Source organism: Bubalus bubalis, chromosome 2, assembly GCF_019923935.1.
Source record: "Bubalus bubalis isolate 160015118507 breed Murrah chromosome 2, NDDB_SH_1, whole genome shotgun sequence".
In the NCBI taxonomy this organism is placed as follows: Eukaryota; Metazoa; Chordata; class Mammalia; order Artiodactyla; family Bovidae; genus Bubalus; species Bubalus bubalis.
This window is the reverse complement of record NC_059158.1, coordinates 74,129,295-74,141,769: the sequence shown is the minus strand read 5'-3', so window position 1 is coordinate 74,141,769 and position 12,475 is coordinate 74,129,295. Positions and strand designations below refer to the sequence as shown.

The following is a 12,475-nucleotide window of genomic DNA, read 5'->3' as shown; positions in this document are numbered from 1 at the left end:
AGGGTTCTCAACTGCATCAGGATCTCTGCTACTGGGCAAGAAACAGTCTTGGTATGGATTCAGAAAAAATATCCACTTAGCGGTAATTTGTAATAACAGGAATAGTGGTTATCATGTACCTACACATATCAGGAATTCAACTTTTCTCATGTAGAACCAGAGGTTTAGAGAGATGAAGCAACCTGCCCAAGGTCACACAAATAGCAAGCAAGTTCCTAAGGGCAAGGACTGGATCTGAGTTATCATTCAATCTGGAGAGCCTCAGATGTAGGACAGTCACTGCTGGTGGGGTGCCTGTGTCTGACTTTTAATGGCAGAGGTGGTTTTGTTTTGCTTAGTTTTTAAGTCGGTTTAAGATATTTGCACTTGTGCACTTGCTCTCTCTGTTGTGATAGGATAGGGGCAGTTCTCAAAATGAGAGGTTGACCCAGGAGACAGTTAAAATTATTTTCACTCTAATATATGCTGACAACTTTACAGGATAATCATTTTTAAAGGATGTGGTGTATTTATTTTTAAAAGATGACCTCCCTAAGAAAGACACCTATCTTTCTTGTGATAGATTCTTTATCAAATCCTTCCTTGTAAGTAATAATGGAGGGGGGCTGTGTTATATAACACAGCAAAATGGGAAGCCTTCCTGTTTTTTTCTCTTTTATTATAAACAACACAATAACAAAAAACCAAACACCTGCCTAGAACATGGAGTTAGGCCCAGTTGAATTTGGGGGGGGGGGGGGTGGAATTTCACCAAAGGTACAAGATACTCGTGGCTTCACCTTCTGAAATGAGATCTGACAGCTGTTCCACACCACAGAGCAACGTTATATAACAAGGCAGTGCAAGAGGCAAAAAAAGAAAACCACACTGAAGTGAGGCTTTGGTGAGTGGGTTGGTGGTTCAGCAGAGTACACTTTCAGCAACCAAAAAACAGTCAATGGCAAGGCCACATGAATGATTATCAGTATGTAAATGCTCAGGACCTTCTAAGTGAGCATTTGTGTGGGAGAGCACTGCTCCAGCCACAGACTCTGAATTCTTTTAGGGATGTCCCCAGAAGTCAAGTATGCCCCCCACTTCTCTTTTTTATAACGCGACCCTACAGAAACATTTTTTAAGAAACAAAGAGTAATTTCAATGGAAAGAGCCAAATTTTGAGACTTTTGACCTTATTAGCAACTCTAAAAAATATGTAATGCAATCTACTGTCCAACATGAGCTCTTCCTGAGCATAAATACTTTACTTTTTAAAAAAAAACAGTAAGTCCAAGCTCATTTTAATTTTTTATCTCCAAAAAGGGAAGCAGACTTCTACTTTTTAATATGCTCTTTATAAACAAACCCTAGAAATTTAAAACAGTATTGGTACCGAGCTATGAGTCACAATTGGTCCCACAGTCAGCACTTTCTGGTTATACAAAATCTGCTCATTAAAGTCACATGTTAAATTAAAACTGAGAAATTACTGGAAGACAGAACCCAAAAAATGAAAGAATGTGCTTGATTATGAAATTCTTGAACAGATCTACCCTTTGCTTTTTATCAATATTGACAGAAAGCATGTACAATGAACTTAGCACTAAAATGGCATCCTTAACAGGTCAATCTGTTTCTGCTTAACATACCAGGGGGATATATTTAAAAATCTCAGCCATTTTGAAAGAGTTCACATAATTTCCTGCTTAGGAACCTAAATGGCTATTTTTGAGACCAAACATGTACATAATTTGGTATTTGCAAAATTATATATTTGGGATCATTTTCCTGATAAAAATCCTGTAGGACCAGGTAGCACATCATGCAAGACACTGAGGCCTAGTACCTAGAGGGACTGTTTAGGTTGTAAATGGAAGAGGTAGTTAGGACTTACATCAGTGGTCTCAATTTCACTTTACATCAAAGACTGGTTGAAAAGGTCAAGTCTTTAATAATGTTGAAAGAGAGAAAAGAAAACACTACTTGGTTTACCTTGAAATATTGGCAATCATTACACAGCCCATGCATTCTGGGATGTATCCTTTATCCCCAGATAATCTGAAGTTCATAAAAATCTTTTTCACTATGGAAAAAGCTGAGCATATTGGAGGCTGGGTATTTGGCATTTTAGTAAAATTAATGCTAGTGTTAACAAGCAGGAAAAATTGCAAATTTGGAATGAAATGTCTTACTACAGAGCTTGGTGCATTCTATCTGCTAAAAAAAGTAATAAACAAATGGAAGAGCAGGGTCTCCAGCCTTATCATCTTCTGAAAACAGATACCCCCTAACATCAAAACTAATGCCATTTTGTCTACACTAACAGCATTCTTGTCTCAGGAACTTCATCATAAACTATCATAAACTGCCCGTATAACTATCGGGCAGTTAGATAGAAATGCCAGTGCATTTACCCATGAAGTGTGACTGGGTCTCCCACATACAATCTCACACATGTTCTCCGAATTAGGTTGCAAAGGACTGAACTTCAAGGTCTTGTATCATGCTATAAATGCAGGCAAGGTCTACACATACTTTGAATCTACACACACATTTTGATGAAAAATGATTAAAGTACAGTTGGTATACACATACACAAGGTGAAAGAAAATACTCAAAAAAAGTGAAGAGAAGCTGCTAAGTGTCAGCAGCATAACAGTCCCATGGTAGCCATCCTCCTTTCACCATGGTCAATTCATTAGCAGAGGAGAAAAGACAGAAACTATGGGAAATGGACACCATCTGCTCAATCCAGATGCAACAGCACATGCTTCTTAGAGCCAAAGCTTTTTTACCAGAAACGAAAGGAGATAAGGTCTAATCCTCTCACAAAACATCCCACAAAGGTGGTTAGACATATTTGCATCACAAATAATAATGCCAAGATCATTATTGAGACCTTTTAAATATCAGTCAAGACTTTTACCATTGAGTATACACTGATCAAACAGAATACTAAATCAGCACTAGAGAAAATGGGGTTGGATTCTATCAGCTTTACTCAGCTATTCCTTAAAAAAAAAAAATCATGCTTAAAACATCTTCATTCCCTGAATAGCAAGAACAGTTTAGTCCAGTCATCCTACTTTTAAAAAGACATACTTTTAATATTGTATATTTCAAGTAATGTGCATTTCCTTTCTTATAAGAAAAGGTTAAAAATAAATATTCTTACCTTGAAATTGTGGACCTTTTCATATTTTGGAATTTGTTCGTTTTCTTTCAGAGTTGCTCTTCTAACAAGTGATGTCAACTGCGAATAAGCAAAGAGTTTCAGAGGTTGCCAGATTGTCACAGACGACTTTTGAGAACCCAGTTTCATTCCCAAGGCTGCTATCAATAAATCTTGCTGACGGCCCTCTTGTTTTGATTTGTGAACTGTAGCTCTATTAGTTTTCCTACCCGACCAAGACTCTTTGGATGGCATTTTGGAATTCACAGGAAATAAAGCAAACCTATATTGATCTATGTCTGTCGATGAACTCTATTCAGCTAACAAATGAGCATTCTTCCAGCCAGCACAGAGCCCTACCCTACAGAGAGCTGCAGAGAAACAGCACGGAGAGGTGGAGGAGGGTGATGAAGCACTTCTTAAAAAGAGGTCCACTAGCCAGAAAAATTCTTCTTTCTTCCTTTTTTTTTTTTTTTTTTTTAAAGGGCTCTATATTTAAGCTTCTGAAAACTTAAAAGTCTGAACAGAAATAAAGAGTCGATGCCAACATACAAAACATTCAGCATTTCTCTTTCCTTTTTAAAGAGCCATGCAATTTTGACAAATGATACATTTCTAAAAGCTTTCTTTTCTAGTAAATGTATTAATGTCCATTCTGAAGGAGAGATGCCTACATCCTGCCTGCAGTCAGTTTCAAGCAACTGACACCCTGGGAAGCCCCTGGCAGAGGGTGGGGGAGGGGAGGGACTTGGCAAGGAAGGCTGATTAGACTGGTCACCGTAAGAAAGGAGAGAACCAATGAGAATCAAGCAACAGTATTTAAGTACTGTATTCCTCAACTCTGTATCTCCCTCCTCTCATGTAAGATTTTTCTTGCTGGCTCAAGGCAAAAAAAAAAAAAAAAAAAAAAAATCAGTGGGAAGACAATGAGCACTGAATGAGTCATGCATCATTACAAAATGGATTTTTTTTTAACCTATTAAAAGCAAAGGAAAATTAACACACACAGCACTAGGTTTTAAAAAGAAGGTACCACCTGCCAGGTAAATTATGAAAAGCTGATCTATAATTTGCCTTTGTGCATATGGACTACAGTTAGTTAACTAAAACCCCATTTTATTAAACATGAGCAAAAGCTGAAAAGCATTTTGATGAAAAACAAAAGTTTAACTAGGTATCGTACTATTTTCATGAAGAGCAAGGAGCACACCCTTGTCTGCACCGACAGCCTGGAACAGTCAGTTCAATCTCTCTACCCTGAGTAGTTTTATTGTGCATCTGTAATTTTAAATAGGTCCAACCATTATTTTAAATCTTAATCTCAACATTCTTCATTCAAAGAGCTTCAGGCCAGGTCACGGTGCAAGCCTGTTGGGAACAGTCCCTCATGTACACAGGTCCCAGATGTAGTGCTGGACCCTGAGCTGTTTCCTGATACAGAAAGGCAAGTGCTGGGCAAGAGCCTCAAACCCAGCTCCAGTGAAGAGCAATACCTACACAGTACATTTCTTTAAAACCAAGGGGCTGTAAACTTAGGTTTTCTCATATTGGTTCCCTCAACACCTCCCATCTGTTTCATCATGCTATAGTAATTAAGTTTAACCCATTCTGATTCTAAAGTTACACTGTATTTAAAGAATCAAAAATGCTATATTCAAATGAATTCAGTCCATCTGCTTAGATAAGTGCAAAAAATTTATTTCAGATTTCATAGTCTGTAAGGACTATGGGGCCCCTGCAGATTCTAATTTAATTAGGGCATGAAGTGGTCCTTAAACCATGGCAGATATTGATAATACTGAATGACTGATTTATATACATGCCCCAATATTTTTTAATGAGTCTATAGTTTCATCTTTTAAAATGATTTCTTTTTTAAAAAACACTTCTAAGTAAATAAAAAGGCAAACATTAACATTTAGATCTACAGATGTTTCATTTCCACAAATTTATACCCTTACCTGATTAATAGGAGACAAAAATTTTTTTTCCAAGTAGAAATACAATGGAAAGAACTTCCTTGCCTAACCTACATTGCTCTTTAGCTTAGACCTAGTTTCTCATGTGATGACTAAAAATAGAAAGGCCAGCCAACTCTTTAGTTACACACAACCTATAGCAAGTTTATGTTTTTCTCAGTGGGCCTGAAAAACACAGACTCTAAAGGCAAATTTGACATTAATTTTTTTCTCCACATTATTTAACAATGAATGTTTAAATTACTAATTTAGAGACAACAGTTACCCCATGTAACCCAAGAAACTTTTTTCCTGAGTATTTCTGATCAAGAAATACTTGATTATAGATCATCCCAGTTCTTCAGCTGTAGTAACTAAAATTCAACCAAAGCATAAAAATATTCATAGTAGAGTTCTCCAGAAAGTTCATGGCTGAGTAAAACTGAATATTTTTGTCACTGAGAGGTAAGGTCTACTAAGACTCCGCAGTCACTGTCTTTCCTGAGTAAGTGTTCTACTTACGAAAGAAATACTGGAATAATAACAACTTGGGAAACTATCCAAGGCACTAAGAATACAAAAAACAAGGATTCCAGATGAAAAACTTCTTAGTTCCTCTTAACTGGCTGGAGGTCTTGTCACTATTACACCTTCCATAACTGCAACTGCATTTCTGCATTAATTTTGAGGAGCTCTGAAGTCAGAATCGCTAACTCTTGAATTCAGAACCAGTATTAATGTTCTGACATTCCAGACAAATGTCTACCACTCTTCCTTATTTTTTCTGGCCATATCTATCTACTTAGATGGACAGAGCATCTATTAATTATAACTATCATTATTAGGTACTTAGGCTCTAAGCACCCAGCTAAACACTTTCATATATACAGAATCCCATTAATTCCACAGAAGAACTATCTATGAGGCATATATTACCCTCATTTTATAGCGGGAAGAACTGAGGCCTATAGAAGTTAACTTCCCCAAAATGTACAGCTATTAGGTTAAGTGATGGATAGGAGTTAGGCTTTTAAACACTATGCTGCTGCTGCTGCTGCTAAGTCGCTTCAGTCATGTCCAACTCTGTGCGACCCCACAGATGGCAGCCCAGGCTTTTAAACACTATGCTGCTGCTGCTGCTGCTAAGTCGCTTCAGTCGTGTCCAACTCTGCGCGACCCCATAGATAGTAGCCCACCAGGCTCCCCCGTCCCTGGGACTCTCCAGGCAAGAACACTGGAGTGGGTTGCCATTTCCTTCTCCAATGCATGAAAGTGAAAAGTGAAAGTGAAGTCGCTCAGTCGTGTCCGACTCTTAGCGACCCCATGGACTGCAGCCCACCAGGCTCCTCCGTCCATGGGATTTTCCAGGCAAGAGTACTGGAGTGGGGTGCCATTGCCTTCTCCAAACACTATGCTATATCCACTCAAATGAGAAAATGAAAGGAAACCATGGAGTCTGAGAGTAGTTGTTTTTTTCTCTGTGGTATTCAGGGTGTTTCTCTAGTTATTTTCTCTTTTCAGTTCTGAAGAGTAGCAATAGATTGTAAGACACTGCAAACAATGAGGAACACCGAATGGTAAGAAAAAGTAATAAATCACTAAGACCTAGATCTCAAGTGTAGCCCACAGTACATGCAGTAGGAAATGCAGCCCTCAGGCTCCATTCCGATACCCCCTCCTTCAGGACGCCTTTGACCATTTGAAGCAATTAGCTGTGACGTTACCCACCTGTGAACCTCAGAGTCCTTCACTTGTTCATTAATTACGAGACGTATCACCTTCTACCTCATATCACAGTTGCCTATGTAGCTGTTTATATAGAACTAGGTCTAACACATCTCAGTATAAATCCTGAATCTAGCACAGTAGCTGGTACAAATAAAGATTCAATGAATAAAAATCAAATGAAGGCAGCTATTTTTTACTGGGGGGCAGTGTATTATAATAAAAAATGTGATTTAAAATCAGAGACACTGAAGTTTGAATCCTGACCTTGGGAGATTTATTTGTTGCCTTGGTTATTACATACCATGGATAATAATCCTGGAGAAGGGAATGGCTACTCACTCCAGTATTCTTACCTGGAGAATTCCAAGGACAGAAGAGCCTGGCAGGCTACAGTCCATGGAATTTCAAAGAGCTGGACATAACTGAGCGACAAACACTTTCATGTTCATGGCTAATAATACTTATCTTACAGGATACTGGACAGTTTGGGGATAATACATAAAGAAGAAAAGACTACAGGGAGTTCAGTTCAGTTCAGTTGTTCAGTCGTGTCCGACTCTTTGCAACCCCATGAACCACAGCACACCAGGCCTCCCTGTCCATCACCAACTCCTGGAGTTCACACAAACTCATGTCCATCGAATTGGTGATGCCATCCAGCCATCTCATCCTCTGTCGTCCCCTTCTCCTCCTGCCCTCAATCCCTCCCAGCATCAGGGTCTTTTCAAATGAGTCAACTCTTCACATCAGGTGGCTAAGTATTGGAGTTTCAGCTTCAACATCAGTCCTTCCAATGAACACCCAGGACTGATCTCCTTTAGGATGGATTGGTTGGATCTCCTTGCAGTCCAAGGGACTCTCAAGAGTCTTCTCCAACACCATAGTTCAAAAGCATCAATTCTTCGGCACTCAGCTTTCTTTATAGTCCAACTCTCACATCCATACAAGCATTCAATAAATGATACAGGGCTGCTGTGCCAAATATTAGCTGCATAGTATGTACACTGTGTAATATAAGACAGGTTTCTGTATAAGTGAAAGTCACTCAGTTGTGTCCAACTCTTTGTGACTCCATGGACTGTAGGGTCCATGGAATTCTCCAGGTCAGAATACTGAAGTGGGTAGCCTTTCCCTTCTCCAGGGGATCTTCCCAACCCAGGAATTGAACCCAGGTCTCCCGCAATGTAGGCAGATTCTTTACCAGCTGAGCCACAAGGGAACCCATTCTGTATAAGGAGTTAGATTAATCTGCCTTTGGTTCATACATACAAGCATGCCTAAAACTCCTGCTCTTCTCTTTATATTATGGTCTCTATCAAATTCCCCCCATGCTAGTTCTAATCCTATCTTTCAAAAGGCATATAATGTGTGTTAGCTGAGGGAGCAGGATGGGATGGGGCTAAAAGGAAAGAAGATTCTCAGCATTTGTTAAGATGTCAGGAACAATGTGTGATGCTTCATATCTTTGTCCTAGTTCTTGGTTATAGAGCCCGAGACATATTGCATAATGGACGTTTTATAGGCAAAGAAATGCTCACGGGTCATTTTTGCTGGAAACACCAGCAGTATTTTGCTTTGTATTTTGACTGGGAACCTTTGGCCTGTCTTGGACCTGACTCTGTCCATCCTTAACACAGATATCATTGCTGTATTCTGCTCAGATAAGGGTGACTAGGCTGGAAAGAGAGATGGGAAAGGAGCAGATTCCACAACTTCTCTGTGTCTACCTTTGTCCATACCATTTGCAGTTCAGAGAAGAGGACTGGGAAAATGCGGGCTGGTAGTGTTGTAAGGGGGAAATAGGTGACCTTGGAAAGGAATGCATTTGCTGTTTTTCAAATAAAGAAATTTCTACCACTGACCCCACTCTGCTGTTGTCTAGTAACAATACTGGATTTGTGCTGAGCTAGCCTCTCATTTTCACCAAGCCTAGCAAAACAGGAACATGGGCTCTTGGGTCAGAGAGAAGTGCTGACCTTAACCCCTTCATCTACTGGCTGTGGTGAGTCTTTGCTCAAGCTACTGATTTAAGTGGATTAAAAGTACTTACATTATAGAATGACTAAGAATTAAATGAGATAATAAGCATTTTTCATTATTCCTAGCACAGAAAGTAATTAACAAATAGAAGTTTCACCTCTTTTCCTTCCAAGACCCCATTTGTCCAAGTTCAGAGTTAGTCTAACCTGTGACAGTGATACACATTAAAGGCCCAAGGCCACTGTCCTAAGCAACGTGAGTTTCAGGTCAAACTGTAGCCACATGGTTTAGGGACACATCATAGTTCAGTTCAGTCGCTCAGTTGTATCTGACTCTTTGCAACCCCATGGACTGCAGCATTCCAGGCTTTCCTGTCCATCACCAACTCATGGAGTTTACTCAAACTCATGTCTATCGAGTTGGTGATGCCATCCAACCATCATCCTCTGTCGTCCCCTTTACCTTCTGCCTTCAATCTTGCCCAGCATCAGGGTCTTTTCATAGGCATCACCATTCTGCAGTTTTTAAACTTACCATGTACTGGTAATCTGAATCCCTGGGCTCAAACTGAGTAACCCCGTCCTCTCCTCCTTCCTGCCTCAAATTCTGCTTACACTAGGGTGCAGATGACTGATTACACTTCCTTTTCCATGAGTATCTGATTTTAGTATGGGACCAAGACTTAAGCCAAAAGAATAAATCTCCAATTACCGAATGTCAGGACATACTAACAGTAAGAATGTTTTCTAGAAAACTACAAAGACCTCATGCAAACAGTTACCTCCTTTGTAACATCATGATGACATCACAGACTCATGACCTCAATGCTCCAGTTAACTAAGCTAAATCAACATTCCATCCAATAAGTACCATAAAAGATTGTTCTAGCTAGCATGGCCCTAAGGCTCATGGATGTGTAGAGTAGCTGGATTTGCATACTACTGGGTGATCTAAAACACTAATTCAGGTTTAGCAAATTCTGCAATTTCTGCAAAATGTTGAAACTGAGTTATAAACAACAGCTCTTCCACAATCAAAATTTGTAGATCCAAGCAAATTCAGCTCACTCTAGATATACTGATTATTCATACTTGTGTCCCCTAAATTATCATTTGTAACCTAGTTTCTCTCCATTAGAGCCAAGAGTGGAATATATTCAAGGTACTTAACAATTATATGTCAGCTTACATTTATTAACTGACAACTACACGGCACTGTACTAGTAAATGCTTTACAGGTATGACGTAGTTTAGTTCCCCTTCATGGGTCACAGCCTTGTCGTGGTGAAGGGGCTTGCATAACTCAATGAAGCCACAAGCCATGCCATGCAGCACCACCCAAGACAGATGGGTCACAGTGAAAGGTTCTGACAAAACATGGTCCACCAGAGAAGGAAATGGCAACCCACTTCAGTATTCTTGCCATGAGAATCCTATGAACAGTATGAAAAGGCAAAAAAAGATATGATGCTGAAAGATATGACTCCAAGTCAGAAAGTGTCCAATGGTAAGAGCAGAGAAATAGCTCCAGAAAGAATGAAGTGGCTGGGTCAAAGTGGAAACACTCAAGTCCTGTGAGGTTCATGAATCAAGATAAATTGGACATGGTCAAGCAGGAGATGGCAAAAATGAACATCGATGAACACTGACATATAGGGAATCAGTGAACTAAAATGTACAGGAATGGGAGAATTTAATGCAGATGACCATTATATCTACTACTGTGGGCAAGAATCCCTTGGAAGAAATACAGTAGCCTTCATAGTCAACCAGAGTCTGAAAAGCAGTACTTGAGTGCAGTGTCACAAATGACAGAATGACCTCAGTTCCCTTCCCAGGCAAGTCATTCAACATCAGAGTAACCCAAGTCTATTCTGCAACCACTAATGCGGAAGAAGGTGCGGTTAACCAGTTTTATAAAGACCACTCAAACCACGTAATCCTAAAGGAATTCAACCCACAATACTCCTTACAAGGACTGGTGCTGAAGCTCCAAAACTCTGGCCACCTGATGCGAAGAACTGACTTATTAGAAAAGACCCTGATGTTGGGAAAGATTGAGGGCAGGAGGAGAAGGGGGTGACAGAGGATGAGATGGTTGGATGGCATCACCGACTCAATGGACATGAGTTTGAGTAAACTCTGGGAGAGAATGAAAGACAGGGAGCCTGGTGTGCTGCAGTCCAGGGGGTCACAAAGAGTTGGACATAACTTAGTGACAGAACAACAACAACACCACCTTCTAGAACTAATACCCAAAAGATGTCCTTTTCATAATAGGGGATTGGAATGCAAAAGTAGGAAGTCAAGAGATACCTGGAATAAAAAGCAAATTTGGAGAGGAGTACAAAATGAAGCAGAGCAAAGGCTAACAGATTTATCAAGAAAACATGCTGGTTACAGCAAACTCCCTTTTCTCACAACCCAAGAGATGATTCTCCAAATGAACATCACTACATGATCAATAATGAAATTAGATTGATTATATTCTTTGCAGATGGAAAAGCTCCACACAATCAGTAAAATCAAGACCTAGAGTTGACTGTGGCTCATATCATGAGCTCTTTATTGCAAAACTCAAGCTCAAATTGAACAAAGCAGGGAAAACCACTAGGCCATTCAGGTATGACCTAAATCAAATCCCTTATGATTATAGAGTGGAGGTGACAAATAGTTTCAAGTGATTAGATCTGGACAGAGTACCAAAGAGCTATGGATGGAGGTTTGTAACACTATACAGAAGGCATGACCAAAACCATCCCAAAGAAATGCAAGAAGGCAAAGCAGTTGTCTGAGGAGGCTAACAATTAGCTGGGGAAAGAAGAGAAGCAAAAGGCAAAGAAGAAAAGGAAAAGATATACTTAACTGAACGCAGAGTTCCAGAGAATAGCAAGGAGAGATAAGAAGGCCTTCTTAAATGAATAATGCAAAGAAAGAGAGGGAAAAAAAAGAATAGAAAAGACTCTAGATCACTTCAAGGAACTTGGAGATATCAAAGGAACATTTTATGCAAGGATGAGCATGATAAAGGACAGAAATGGTAAGGACCAAACAGAAGCAGAAGAAATTAAAAAGAGGTGGAAAGAATACACAGAAGAACTATACAAGAAAGGCCTTAATGACCTGGAGAACCACTACAGTGTAGTCATTCACCTAGAGCCTCACATCCTAAAGTGCAGAGTAAAGTGGACCTTAGGAAGCATCACTACGAACAAAGCTAGTGGAGGTGATGGAATTCCAGTGGAGCTATTTCAAATCCTGGAAGATGATGCTGTTAAAGTGCTGCACTCAATGTGCCAGCACATTTGGAAAACTCAGCAATGGCCACAGGACTGGAAAAGGTCAGTTTTCATTCTGATCCCAAAGAAAGGCAATGCCAAAGGGTGTTCAAACCACGATATAACTGTGCTCATTTCAGAAGCCCATAAGACTATGCTCACAGCCCTTCAAGCTAGGCTTTAGCAGTACATGAACTGAGAACTTCCAGATGTACAAGCTGGGTTCAGAAAAGGCAGGGAACCAGAGATTAAATTGCCAACATTCACTGGATCATGGAGAATGCAAGGGAGTTCCAAAAAACATCTATTTCTACATCACTGACTACACTAAAGCCTTTGACTTGTGTGGATCACAACAAATTGTGGAAAATTCTTAAAGAGACA

General features: G+C 39.8%; 1 protein-coding gene across 7 annotated transcripts in view; it reads right to left on the bottom strand.

The window, feature by feature from the left end:
* The window catches only part of CHN1 (chimerin 1), a 202,051-nt gene that overhangs the window by 44,468 nt on the left and 145,108 nt on the right, over positions 1 to 12,475 (bottom strand). For all 7 annotated transcript variants that reach the window (XM_044933506.2, XM_044933518.2, XM_006073585.4 and 4 more), the window contains one exon: positions 3,152 to 3,229. In XM_044933506.2, the coding sequence (XP_044789441.1) occupies positions 3,152 to 3,229 (78 nt within the window). The remainder of the gene's footprint in view (positions 1 to 3,151; positions 3,230 to 12,475) is intronic.